The sequence below is a fragment of the Hippocampus guttulatus genome, chromosome 15 (assembly GCF_054856545.1).
Source record: "Hippocampus guttulatus isolate MCC_2025c chromosome 15, RoL_Hgut_1.0, whole genome shotgun sequence".
NCBI classification, from domain to species: Eukaryota; Metazoa; Chordata; class Actinopteri; order Syngnathiformes; family Syngnathidae; genus Hippocampus; species Hippocampus guttulatus.
Window position 1 is genome coordinate 14,678,551 of NC_141275.1, and position 14,255 is coordinate 14,692,805.

Genomic DNA, 14,255 nt, shown 5'->3' on the forward strand with positions numbered 1-14,255 from the left:
GTGTGCATCTTTATCCACCACAAATGATGCTTATTTATTTGATTTCATTCGATGGTGCAAGTGTGCCTAATGCAGAGGCCTGTGTGTGTGTGTGTGTGTGTGTGTGTGTGTGTGTGTGTGTGTGGTGTCTACCTCATGCCAGCTGAGCGTGTCAGCGGGCAGTGCCAGGTGGCAGTGCGGGCACGCTCGCTGTGTCTGCTGCTGCAGCTCATCATCGACCCCATCGGGAGTCCCCCTGGGCCCCCAGCTGGGCCCCTCGCTGCCCCACAGGGGGCGACACGGCGCGTGGGAGGAGCAGGCCACGCCGAAGTGGGGGCGAGGGTCCTTCTGGTAGTTCATCTTCTGGCCTCCAGATGGCGGCATAGACAATGAATCAGAATCCTGCTGGAACGCCAGAGAAGTTTCTTCAGTCAACATTATATCATCCTCAATATTCTTTTTCTTATGATTATTTTACAGAAGTTGGCAACCTGAGAAGCCCCGGGGTGATACTCTGGGTCAAGAGACCTGAGACAGTACCAGCAAGATTCGGACGGGCCATCTGCACCAAAGTCGTCATGGACATGGGAACAAAAAGGTAAGTACTGTTCATTTTAGACTCCAACAAAATTTGCATGTAGTCTGTTTTTTTCTAACTACGAAAATAAAGGTACTTCTTTAATTAACCAGTCATTTGTAAACCTCAGGGGGGAAAACACACCCATGAGGATTCACGACATGATATGGAAGTTTGAAATCAAAATGTGTATAAAGTCTATTTTTCTTTTATTTACATTTAGCAGTCCTCTTCGAGACAAACTTGTAATTTAGACAACTCGACCATTGTCATTTAAAAAATGACATTTTTCTCTCCCAAATAAATCTGGAGACCCCCGTTATAGATAAATGTGTGATTTGTGTACAGAAATCATCAAACGAAATAATGGGGGGAAGAAAAATGATAGCGCGTGCATGCGTTTGGGTGTTACCGATTGTGTTGGAGGGCTGTGACGACAGTACTGCGGGGGTCAGCTCTAAATCTGTTGGTGGGGGTCCTTCTGCACTGTCATCTTGTGAGCTTTCTAGGTCACCGACCTGTAAAAGACAAATGACGCCTCCACCCGCCCCCCAAAAGAAAAAAGTACATATTTTTTGACTGATAGTAAAAAAAGGACGCATAAACTGTGTGCAAAGTGTGTTTTGCCAAACCTGACCTCCGTCTCTCCATCACAGCCCTCGCCTTGAACCCGTCCTCCCGCCCCTCCATCTTCTGCTTCGTCTGGTTCAGAGAACATTTCGAACCTGCCGCCTTCTTCCTCGCCAGCCAGGTTGGAGGCCGTCCCGCTGAGGTGAGAAACGGTCATTAAACCCCCTCGTCCTCTCAGAAAATGTCCCGCCAGAATTTGATCAGACGGGTCCCATCAGACGCCGAAGTGGCGCACCTGTCTTCCTCGCCGCATCCCTGCATGCCTTCTTCTTTCTCCGCTCTGTGGAGTTTTTTTTTTTTTTTTTTAATGTCCCCGTGCTTGACTGTGTGAAACCGAAACGACAGGTGTTCAATATTTGATGCGAGCGAATGGCTCACAAGCAGCTCACTGTAAAGACTCACACACTGGGGGGGTCGGGACTCAGGTGTCCTCCCGCTTTGGAGGTAAACAATCTGGAGGAGGAGTGCCTCAACGCCAAAACATCCTTGCCGGGGAATGTTTTCAATGTCTTTGACTCTTTTCTGCAAGGCTACCTTGCTATTGAAGTTGGATAATTGGGTGCGTTATTGAATTGACAGCTATGGAAAAAGATACAAAAATTAAGACCCCGGTGAGGAAAATAAACTCATGTGACTCTTCGTTTTCATACTCGACCATCGGATGGCGCCTACACAAAAGCACCGTATGTATTCTGCTCTTATTCTGAAAGACAAAGTGTACCACTTCTACTTGTGGATTGTGTCTGACTGGGTTCTTGAGACATAGTAACTTCCGCAATAAGCATCAGGTAAAACACAAACACTCCAATACAGTACAGCGGGCGATTAAAGCAGGTTGACGACAGCGCCATCTTGTGCCTGTCACCAGCATCATTTGACCACCGCCAAAGTCAAAATCTGTCCTACTGACACCCATTGACACCAGCACGCTCTCCCACAGCCCCCTCTTCGTCACCCCCTCACACACACACACACACACACACACTCCACTTTGATGCAGTGAGACAGCCATTTGCAAAGCACAATCAACTAAATTACACAGCCAGCCAGTTGCTGCTTTCAGGGTCATTGTGCAGAACCGGACTATGTGTGTGTGTCCTCTAAGTGCAGGGCAGGTAGGTAGTAATTGGAGTGATCCCACCCCCGCATCCGACGCCGCCCCCCCCCCCCACCAATCCCCACCCCTCCCCATATGTGTGTGTTTAGTGGGAGGAGGACGCCGCCGGGAACATAAGTGGCGATGACTCACCGCCAGTCTATTGTGCCAGCAGTGCAGCAGCGAGAGTGCTTTTCGCCCCATTCGCCTTCCATTACTCTCTTTTTTTTTTTTTTCCAACAAGAAATGGTGAGATGAAAGGATGAAAAAGGGAGGCGGAGTAGGGGAAAAGAAGGAGGGCGAACTGTGGTAGTGGCGGAATAAGAGGCGATGAATGAAGGTGGCGGATGAAGGGGGGGGAAGAAAAACGCAAGTGAGAGACAAAAGGCGTGGCAAAATGGAGGCCTCCTTCGCTGCTCTTAATGGTCGCTAAGAGTCGGCTTGATGAGACGTAATATGTCCAAATAGCGTAGAAAAAGATGTTTGATGTTGCCCCCCCCCCCCCCCCCTTATCAGAAGTAGGCAGCCTCGCAAAGCAACTGAACGAAACATTAGGAACAGCGGAGATCCAAGACGAGACTTCTGCTATGGCAATTCTGCCTCAAAATGAATTTTCATAGCAAATTTGCTAAAAAGATCTTGTCGGCAGCACTTGACATTGGACACAACATTAGGCACACCTTCTCACACCCAATTATTAAGCTCTTACTTTGAAAGGAGCATATTTTGGCTCATTGGAAGCATCGTTAGGTACACCTCAAATTTCTCTTTCGAATCCAGCCTTGAAATGGATAATAATATCTTTTTTCTTTTCTTTCCCGTCTCGCATTGGCATGTGACTCCTTGGACAGCACACGAGGGACACCTGTCATCCAATAGAAGAGCCCTCCACTGACAGTTCTGCCTTTTCAAAAAAGGTAACGGCAGCGTCGTTTTCCATCTTGCATTCACACGTGACTCATTGAACACAACATTAGAGACACCCAATAGTCCAATCGGGAGCTTTTACCTCAAGAATTCCGCCTTTCAACAAATACTTTGAACAATTTTTGCATCCAGAGTTGCTCCGGGACTCAATGGACACAACTTTCATCCGAGATCCAATCGGAGCTTCAATATGACAATTCTGTATTTTAAAACGTTCATAAAAGCGTCCATTTTTACAGCTTGTAACACTCGCCACACGTATCATTCGAGTGAGATGTTCCCTCTGTCTTCGATGCTCCCCCCCCACCTCAGCAATCTTAAAATCTTTTGTCATTTCCTCAACGCTTGTACAGTACGCCGGTGTCAGCGTGTTAAGGTGCCGCGCTGTCGCGATAAGACCGGAGAAAGTGCAAGTTAAGGAGCCTTTCATTATTGAATTAAAGCTCTTGAAAGCGCCGAGGATTTCACACCGCATTAGTCGTTTATTTATTTATGGACATGCACATATTCCTGATTTTTTTTTATTATTAATATCTTCATTTGTAGCACATGTGAAACCATCTTTTAAGATTTGGAAAAATGCTTTTTGTGTGTAGCGCACCGAACAATCTGATGATCTATGTGTGTGGGCCGGGCCTTAGTCGGCGCGCGTTTTTGTGGTGACCCGGGTGCGGCTCATTTCTCCTTTCCGCTATTTTTTTATGGGATGAAAATTGTATCGAAGTGCATGTGTGAGTGTGTGTGTGCCCTTGGGATTTTTTAAAAGGATTGTTGTGTGTGTGTGTGTGTGTGTGTGTGTGTGTGTGTGTGTGTGTGTGTCACAGTGAAATGAAGATGACTCATTTTAGTGTGTCAACGTTTGCGAAGTTGCAAGTCGCTGCAATGTCCTTTCAAGTAATGTGTGTGTGTGTGTGTGTGTGTGTGTGTGTGTGCGCGCGCGCGCTGTCCTGCAGATGGATGACTCATGCACCAATCACTACTTGTCAATCACCACCCCCTTTCCTTCCTTCCTTCCTTCCTTCCTTCCTTCCTTTTCATCCTCCTTTTTTGCTCCCACTCACAACGCCCGACACCCACGTTCACATTAACCGTCAAATTCCATTTTTTGCACCACGGTAGCAGGGAGCCATGAAGATAAAATCACCTTTAATAAAATAACCGCTTTTATTGATGATCATCTTTTGGGGATAGAATAGCAAAACTAGTGGTCATCATCATGCTGTTATGTACACATTGCACGGCCATGTTTTTATTTCACACTGTACATGTTACAATGCTAAAGGTGACATCAACGACAAACACTGGCCCAGACAGATGGCGTCGCCAGGCCTTCGTCCTTGTTGTTGTTGTTATTTTTTTATGCTCACAGTTTTAATGAGAGAAGACAGCCATCTTGAATTCTCCACACTGTTTTATTCTTGTTTTTTTTTCTTTTTCGAAGCTGCAAGTAGAAAGACGTGCATGTTGTTGTTGTTGTTTTTTTTTTCCTTTTTCTTAAATAGCACAATCCCTGACACATCCCCAAGCCAACCGCAAACTTGTCACTAAATTTCTTCAGTGAAATGAACAAAAACAATTTGTCACCCCTGACACACTCGGCCCACTTTTGCGGTGGCGGCGGACTTCAAGTATTTGTTTATTTTAAACAAAAATAAAGCGATGAATGGGCCCCCGTAGCAATTTTCTCATGGTAAACCCTCAAAATGATCAAATTTTGATGCCGTGGTCTGCTCACATTGGATCGCATAGGCTACTTCAAATCCAAAATGGTGAACTTCTTTTATTTTCAATTTCAGGCATGGGTCCTCAAGACATTTTCCCTCATGCTGTTGTGGTAGAAATGACGGCCCAATTTTGAGAGAATTTGTGTAATTATCTTCTTCTTTCCCCCCCCCCCCCCTAATTTCCCCAGGGGGGGCTCTCGAGTGAATATGGCTGCTTAAAGCCAAAATGGCCGACTTTCTGTTTTTATTCTGGGCATATGTGCGAAGACTTTTTGCGCGTGATCTTTTGTCCACCAAATTTTGTGGCAGTTGGTGAAACTGCTGTTGGGAGTCGGGGGGGGGGGGGGGGGTAATTTATTTTTTTAAACGTTTCCAGGAGTAGCTACTGAGTGAATGTGGCTGGTTCAAACCAAAATGGCTGACTTCCTGCTCAATTTTGAGCATGGGTGTTTGACTCTCTTCTATGAGCTGTTAGGATAGACATGTTCACCCATTTTTGCGTCGATGGATGAAATATATTTATTTCTAACGTCCCAGGAGGAGTTACTGAGTGAATATCGCTTTTTCAAAATGGCCGACTTCCTGTCTGAAACCTGTTATGACATCCATGTCTGCCCAATTTCGACTCAAGTGGTGGAACTGGTGTCAGGGGGCACCACCAAGTGACTTTTTAGTGTCTTTTCTATTCAGGAACGATCATTTTTTTCTTTTCTTTTTTTTTTTTTTTTTTTTTACCAGAATGCTTGAATTCTCAAGCATCTCAAAGTCCCTTAAAATGGATTCGTGGGTTGCAAGAATAACAACGCAGAGATTCCACGAGGGCCCTAACAATCATGGAGACAATATATGAGTCACAAAAAATAAAATATGAAAGAAATATGACATAAATGCATCCAATCGTATCACAACAATGATGGCAAAACCTCGGCCCACCAGATCTGGAAGTGTTTTTGTGCTTTGGGGGGGGGGGGGGGTCCACGGGTATTGGTTATGAGACTGGTATGCATAAGGCAAAAATTATGGGGGAAAGAAAAGCAAGAAATGTGTGTTTGTGGCACCTTTTGTTGTTTTTACACCACCTCCTAAATTCTAAAGGCACCTGCACACATCCGAAACAACCAAAATCTTTTTTTGTGTGTGTGTGTGTGTGTGTAATGTAACGTACAAAGACATGCTGTAAACATGATTCCCGTGATGCTGCGTGTTGTAGAAAACCTGAATGGAGGCGGACGTACGCCGGCCTGTGTTCACAATGTAAACATGGCGGTGTGCAGGGTAATTTCCCCACCCCCCTTCCACGGCCCCCCTTCACCCCCTCCTCTGACTGAACCTGATCAATAACAAACAAAAACAAAACAAACAAAAACAACCAGTGGATGAAAACAAACCGGAATCTCATTCCCGGACCGTCCAACGGACACATTTTTAGCCTTACGATCACGCCGCCCCCCCACCCGTGGGTCCAATAAAAACCTCCAAATTCAATACATTCTGCGCTTCATGTAGATCCTCTCGATAAAGTTCTCCAGCTCCTCCTCACTGTCCAGCTGAGGCAGCAGTCCGTCTTCCTCGTAGTCGTCGTCCCGCGTGGCGGCCGGCTGGTAGTAGAAGGGGGGCCGCCTGCCTCCGCGGGGAGGGGCCAGCGGTTTTGGGGGCGGCGGGGGCTGGTAGGTCCGTGGGTGGGGCAGGATATAGTTAGAGATGTAAGGTGCGTCGGGGAGGCGGGGCGCCGGCCGCTGCCTCCAGCCCTGACCCCGGTTCTTGCCCTGACCCCTGTGCCTGCGCCGGGGACTCTGTGGATCAAGCTCCTGGGTGTTGAAGGCCTGGTCCCGGGCAGGCGGGGGCTTGCCATAGTACTGGGGCTTGGGGTAAGGGAAGTAGACGGGGTAGTACGCCCGATATGGCTTCTGGTAGTACGGGTAGGAAGGGAAGGCGAGGAACTGCTTCTGGGGCTTGTACCAGTAATCGATGGGGGTCTGAGGCTGGTACCAGAAGTCCTTTTTGCGCGACTTGCCTTTGTCCTTCGGCCACTTCTTCATGGACTTGTAGGATGCCTTGTGGGGGGCCTTGTAGAGGGCTTTCTTGGGGTTTTTGGATGCCGTGTAGTGGTAGACGGGCGGCGGCGCCGCCAGCGGGGGAGGCACCAGGGGCCGGAAGCGGGGCACCACCGGTCGTGAGGCCACCGCAGGGAGCTGCTGCTGCTGCTGCTGAAGTTCTTTCCGCTTCTTCTTCTTCTCCTCCACGTCGCTGATGATCTCGACGACGTCGTCGGCCGGCAGGTGCAGCTTGCTGCTGATCTCGATGAGCCGGTCGATCATCTGCTGGTCCAGGTCGTCCTCGTCCTCGTCCCGGTCGGGGAGGAGGACTTCCTCGGAGCGCTTGTCCTCGGCGGCGTTGCTGCTTTTCCGCCGCGGTTGGAGGAAGGCCTGCTGCTTGCGGCCCATGTACTGGAGCAGCATGTCGGAGGCCACGTCGGCCAAGCGCTGCTCCTCCTCGCGGGCCCGCTCGGCTTCCTCCTGCTGCCTGAGCACCTCCTGCTTCTCGGCCCGGGCCCTCGCCTCCTCCTCCATGCGGCTCAGGCTCTCGTCCTCCTCCTCCACCTCCTCCTCCAGCTCGCCGCCCTCGTCCTCAAAGTCGTCCATGAAGTTGCCGCCCTTGATGGGGCCGGCTTGGGAAGGCCCCCGCCAGAGAAGCTTCTTCCCGGCTCGGGCCAACTGCGTGTTGTACGCCTTGTAGCCCTTCAGGGGTGGCAGGATCTCATTGTCTTGGAGGCCCAAATCAATGTTCTGGAAGTAGCCGCGGATTTTGCGCCGCAAGGAGCCGTCGTCCCCCCGGGGGGTGGCGGCAAGGAAGCTTTCATCTGACGCTTTCTCCCGGAGGTCCTCGGCCGACCGCCCGCGACCCCGCTCGTCCTCAAAGTCTCGGATCACCTTATCAGCCTCGGATTGCCTCCTTATCTCATTGACCTCCGGCAGGTTAGAAGACGCCCCCTCCGGGCTCGCGCCCGCCTCCGGCGGCCAGTCCAGAGCCTGCAGGAGAACCGAAAGCACCCGCGCCGGGTCCGATCCCAGCTCTAGCCGCTCGTCCCCGTCCTGCGACGTGTTGTTGACGCCGCTGTCGTCGCCTCGGGGCGGCGGAGCAAGCACCGTCTCCTCCTCCGCCGCCGCCGCCGCCGCCGCCTCCTCCCCTCCCTTCGCCGTCTCTCTGTCCTCGGGTTCGGCCCATGCGGGGGCAGCTTCGGTGGCCAGCCGCAGAGTGACGGGGAGCAGGACCAATAGGATGAGGCGGGCTGAGGGGGTGGCGTGATGACGGGTCATGACCATGCGGGGCAGGCAGGAGGGAAGTGAAGCAACTGTGGGGAGGGGGAGGGGGGGGAGGACACAAGACGCAAGGCAGGCAATTAATTAAAATACAAATATTTAATTAAAAAAAAAAAAGAAATTTTCACCGAAGTGGCAGATTAAATGCAAATAAATAGTCAGTCCCTCTCCAACATGAAACACTCTTTCCAAAATCATTTGAGCATGTCACGATGAGGAGGCAACGTTTGAATTTCAATGTTTTTAAGCGCACCGTCGTTTCTTCACCGAGCCCACACAGAAATGTCCTCGTTTTTTCTTTCCTTTCTTTTTATATTTTCATCCTCTTTAACGTGAAGATATTCGCTTCTCGTTTGCCTCCGCCGTGATCGCGCGCGCGAATAGGGGACGCGTCAAAGGCGACGTTTTATTTTGACGCACAGAATTGGCGCAACGGAGCCCGTTACCCCCCAGCCCCCAACACGCCCACGTGCCAGCCATTTTTTTAATACCTTCACGCCTGGATGAGATTGTACTTTTTTGTTTTTGGGGGGCGGGGGGGGGGGGGGGCTTTCAAATCGACAAAATGCGTCTCTCACCTCCTCCGTCTCATGCGAGCTAACAAAGACACAAGACAAAATAAATGTTTCACCAAAAAAAAAAAAAATAAAAGGTATAGAAAATGAAATCCTACACAAGTCCCGTGCGTCAAAGCGACGGCGCCACGCAGCGTGGAAGTCACGCGTAAAAAGCTGCAAGGCACGCTTGAGTTACTTTAACCCACCAGACCCCCCCCCCCCCCCGTCCCCACGTACAACCATCCTCCTCTTCCTCCTCCCAAGCAAATAGCAAATTATCTGGTTGGTCCATTTGACATTCGCCCCCCACCCCCGTCGCCCACCGCAATCACCTTCTTTGCAGGAGGAGAGTGGGTGCTGTCATTAAAAAAAAAAATGCTTTGCCCTTTTTTTTCGTAGCGTGGGCACGTTCCCCCCGCCCCCCCCCCTCCCAGTCTGCACACTGTGGCGGAATCCACGCGAGCTCCAATTTTTTTTTATCCGCTCTACGCGGCAGCATCTTATTTGTTTATTCATTTATTCGTTTATTTATGGATATTGTTTTTCCTTTTGGTCATTCAGAATGATATTTTGTGAAATGAAACACGCCCCCCAGCCCCGTCGCGTCTCCCTACGTCATCCAAGCACGTAAATTGAATTAAAATTGATAATGTATTCTCTATTAATCTATTCAATAGCTTGTGTAACAAAATAGACACGATTTATTTGGATACATGTCGTCGTTGGGGAGGTATAGTAATAATAATATTTTTTTTTTTAAAACGAAAACATGCGCGTTGGTCGGTTCGTGTAAAAAAAAAAAATCAATCTGGCACGTGCCAGTGCGGGTTAAAAGCGGGTATAGACATAAATTTCGTTTGGTTATTATTCATATTGCATTATTATAAAACATAAGAAAACGTGAGATAGATGGTAATATTTGCAAATACATTTTTTCTCCTGAAATAAAATTCCTCACGTGCTGATAAAACGCGCAATGGACGATAAGCGTTCATAATGCCACTAGACGATGAATGAATGAAGAAATGGATGAATGAATTTTTTTCACCTACCTGGGTTCCCACTATAGTGGGGGTGGTGGTGGGGTTGGACGAGTGAAGAGGGAGGGGGGGCGGGGGGTCAAAGTAAAGCCCCAAAATGAAATCTCATCGAAACTTGAGAGAATTGAAGCTCTTCTCTTCTCTTTCTTCTTCTCAGCTCGGGCGCGACATTTAAGACTATTCCTAAAAATGTGACACTTAGAAAAAGAACAAAAAAAAACAAAAACCTATGGGTTGATGTTTTTCGTTTTTTTTTTTTGGTCACTTTAACGCGTGCAGCTAATGTATTGTAGTGGATGTTTTCAGCACCACGGCCAGCGCAACTTTATTGTATATACCCTCCGTGGAACCACGTGACTACATCACCGACTCCCCCCCTCCCAGCCAACAACCCCCCCCCCGCCCCCCCGCCACCTCCCTTGCTCTATACGCCACCCTCAGCTGCAGGCTGTGCTGACGTCACGTCCATTGATAAGAACGTTGGTGTGGAGATGGCACCGACGCCCCTCATGACCCCCCCCCCAACCTCCCCGCCCCCCCTTTTCCACTCCCCTTCCCTCCAGCATGAATGAAGGAAAATGGCATGAATGAAATTTTACTCAATGAAGAGAGCAAGTCAGTGAGAGATGGATGGAGCAGCCATTTTGCATGGCTTCTTAAAGCTTTCTCTGCACCAGGGGAACATTGTGGGGGGGGGGCGGCGACCTCGTTAACGAGCTATCAATTATTGCTGCTCCAAGAGTGTGTGGTGATGCTCACTTAAAGTGCACTTTCATGGCAATTGCCACACTGCCCTTCAGTTTCGCCTTGAAGTACATATTTATATTGACCGTTTGGTGATTCCCGACCGACTCTGAAGGCAACACGCCACTCTAGGTTGGCAGATCAGTCCTGTGAGGGGAAGCTGTAATTTCAGGATGTGCCTGAAGGCAACGCTTGACTTTATGGATTGAGAGATGGAAAATCAGATGTGGGAATAAGGCTTTACTTGAGGAATGTCCCTGAAGGCAACACGAGTGGGTGGATGGATGGATGGAAAATCTTTTGTTGGATGAAAGCTATGAGTTCCCAATCTCTCTGAAAACAACACGAGACTGAAGGGATGGAGGCTGGTTGATCACTTGTGAGCAAAGCCGTGATTTCAGCCGGATTGATGGAGAGAAAAACAGTTGTGGGGGTAAATCGATATTGGAATGTCCCTGAAGGCAACACCTGACTGAAGCAGGGAAAAAATGCCAGGAAAAGCCTACTAGAACATCTGACATCCGGTTGAGGGTTCACAAGTGGCACTTCAAAAGGTGTCAGGTGTGGGCTGACTCCCATTCAACATGGGTTGGAATGCGATTGGTTCATTCGGATCACAACCAGTAATGAGGGTGTGCACACTTGTGCAACCACATGATTGCAATTAGTTTTACTTCTCCTTTTGTCAAGATAAAAATTATAGGTAATGTGAATGGCTTAGAACATTTTGAAACGATTGACCTTGGTTTAATTTTCTGACTGTTCCTGAAGGCAACACGGAAGGTTGTGATTTGTACCGTTTTTACTTACATTTTTTGACTGAGTCTCGCAGACAGTTAAGTGTCATTATATTTCTTATCGATTCATCCGTGAGAGCTATCCGAGCGCACGTCAACAGGGGAGGGGAGAGGAGGGAAGTGGCATGTGGAAAGTTATGATTTCAGAAGGGAAAATTCAACAATGGATGGCTATATTCTGAATGGGTCAGTTGTGAATGTTTCAGACTGTCCCTCAAGGCAACATTTGACAATAGATGGATGGATTATTGGGTGGATTGATTGCTACTTAATTTGTGGGTCGATTGCATGAGGGAACACAATGATTTCAGACCGTCCCCAAAGGCAGCACTTGACTTTGGATGGACGGATGATATTTAGTCCGCGGGTCTGTTGTGTGCGGAAATCTATGCCCGTCCGTCTCTTTGGGCAACACGGACCGTTACACGGATAGACATTTAGTGAGTCGTGCTGTGCGAGGAAAGCTCGACGTTTCAAACAGCCCTTTAAGGCATCACATGACAACCTCTGCTTGATTAGATTGCATTACGAGGGAGGGGTTGGAGTTGCGTTGTTATTTGCGTGCAGAAATGCTTGATGATGGTGCCGATGATGACAGCGGCGCTGGAGTTGTGCCGCAGGGCAGATGTTGGCTGATACCACGGCCTTGGCATTATCAACTGCCACTCTGCATTAGCCGCCCGCCTGCGCACCCCCCCCCCCCCCCGCCCCCGCGCCCCGCCACCTCCACCAACCCCACAACCTGCCACGACACTGACTCACACTCGACCACAGCACATAACCTCGCCGCCTTTGTCTCTCGCCCTGAAACGAAACAAAAATCTTTTTGCTTCTCTTCAGAAAAAAAGGCAAAGATTTTAAGTGAAAATGAATCGATCGCTTGAACGTGTCTCGGGAGGTCTCTCAAGGTACTGGATAATGACCTCGTAAAAATGGCCGCCAAAGGCTTCATTATTCTCTCCTTCTGGCCGTCTTTGGCAAGAGTTAATTAAACGGAACAAAAGGCCATTCACGTGGCGCCTCGCAGGGTCTCTAACACTTAATAGGTGAAAAGTTTCTCTTTTGCAAAGTTTTGAGCCCTGCTCATTTCATGAATGACGTGCCATGTGCATGCCAGGCCACTAGTTGGCAGTATTGCCACCACTGTTTTTTGTTGTTGTTGTTGTTGTTCTTTGGAAAACAGATGAAGAACATCATCAGTTTGTGCCCCCTTAAACAAACTTTAAAATCCCAAGTGATGCAACGGCGCCATCTGCACGAATCGGTTTATCATCACAATGGTTTAAAAACCAAAAAAATGTGATTTGGGGGTGGGCTGGGATGGATCAATGAGGAAAATCAATTGCATAAAATAGTACATTGACGCGACTGTACCTTTGTGCTCATGAAACGTCCCCGCGAAGGCGTACATTGCCGACACTGCAATTTAGTCAGTCACTGGAAACGGGGACAGTGACATCGCCCGCTAGTGGCCTGGCATGCACATTACATCTTCTTTTACATTCATTTACTTCTTTTTACATCTGTTTTTTCTCTAACCCGTAGTTCTGCACGAATAACCGTAACTCATGTGTCCGTTTTTAAAATTAAGACTGCCGTTTTAGCGAGATAATTGCGGTGTTAACTTAGCCTAAGAGGCTATGCGCTGAGGGCCTTTTTGTTCCCTTTAATTATTGCCCTCTCCCTTTGTGAACACGCTGGAGTGTGGGCGAGGATGCTCACGTAGGAGGAGATGCTTTGAGAAAGATGAACCTGCACGCTGGTGGCGACCGTCTTTTCTTTCTTTCTTTCTTTTTTTGCTTCTTTTTTGTTTGTCTGCGCTAATGCGGCTGCCGGGCGCGCACAACACCTCCAAATGATAAAGTGCACTGGGGCAATCAGCATACGCTTCTCCCACCCACGCCGCACGCTTCCCGTCCGCCAAGGCTAGAAATGGACAAGTAATTGCGCCGTCAGGTTCCCGTAGCACAATGAACCAACGGGAACGTGGCGCCGCGTCGGGCACCTGTGTGCCCACGCTGTAATCTTCCACCACGCTGCAGCCTTTTAATCATAAGAATATCCATAAGAGTTCGCGCGGTGTTCTTTTATTCCCCCGCCCCTTCTGAACTTAACTGTGGATATTTACTTTGCCGGGTTTGCATTTGTATGACAAAGACAGAGGTGCTAACATATGCATATATATATGTATGTGTGTGTGTGTGTGTGTCTTTACGTCTCTATGTCTCGATGTGTGTAAATGTGTATGTTTTGTTTCACCCAAACCAACCAGGAAGCTGCCCACAAACAAACCAGGAAGTCATACACATTCAAACCAGGATTTTTTTCACCCCCCCTCAGTCGAACCAGAAATTAGCATGTAAACAACCCAGGAAGGTGCACCTACGCAACCCTGAAAGCTGTGTTTTTTGTTTTTTTGTTTGGTTGGTTGTTTATTTTATTTTATTTTTTTTTGTATTTAGCAGTGGCTAACTTGTTGACCAAAAGGCGCACAGAGAAGTTGGCCTGTCAGCAATGTGCGGCTTTATGGACTGCAAGCCGCTTGTAATGAAAAATCATGATGACCACAAATCCATAAGGCAGTCAAAACCATCCAAGATGGAGCTGCGGACAACCATCCATCGCCACCCACCCAAATTATCTTACCCCCCCCCCCCCACTTGCTCTCGCTCCTTCCCCAGAGCTGGCGGAGGGGTGCTGGGAGCGTGTCAGTGGGGTTGGGGGAGCGGCCGCCGTGACTGATGGCGGTTGTGGGCCAGGCGGCGAATTTGAGGTTGATGAGGCGTCTCATATGCGGAGTGCAAAGACATCAGCGCCCGCCATCAATCTCTACGCCTCGCATCAGTAAACACCGCATCCAACGC

General features: G+C 48.8%; 2 protein-coding genes across 3 annotated transcripts in view; one reads left to right on the forward strand and one right to left on the reverse strand.

The window, feature by feature from the left end:
* The first annotated feature begins 1,211 nt into the window (after nt 1-1,211).
* LOC147194097 (multidrug and toxin extrusion protein 1-like) overlaps nt 1,212-14,255 on the forward strand; it is a 30,490-nt gene continuing 17,446 nt past the window's right edge. Inside the window, exons 1-2 of the mRNA XM_086130644.1 lie at nt 1,212-1,328; nt 3,134-3,199. The gene's annotated coding sequence lies outside the window, so the exon portion shown is untranslated. The remainder of the gene's footprint in view (nt 1,329-3,133; nt 3,200-14,255) is intronic.
* Nucleotides 4,350-10,136, reverse strand: LOC147194098 (uncharacterized). 2 transcript variants are annotated; one of them, XM_086131965.1, is made up of 2 exons: nt 9,863-10,136; nt 4,350-8,285 (listed from the first exon to the last, which is right to left on the reverse strand). In XM_086131965.1, exon 2 carries the CDS (start codon nt 8,254-8,256, stop codon nt 6,415-6,417), a length of 1,842 nt encoding a protein of 613 aa, XP_085988091.1. In that variant the 5' UTR covers nt 8,257-8,285; nt 9,863-10,136; the 3' UTR covers nt 4,350-6,414. The 2 variants fall into 2 exon arrangements, with proteins under 2 accessions (XP_085988091.1, XP_085988092.1); XM_086131966.1 differs by lacking the exon at nt 9,863-10,136 and adding an exon at nt 8,832-8,991.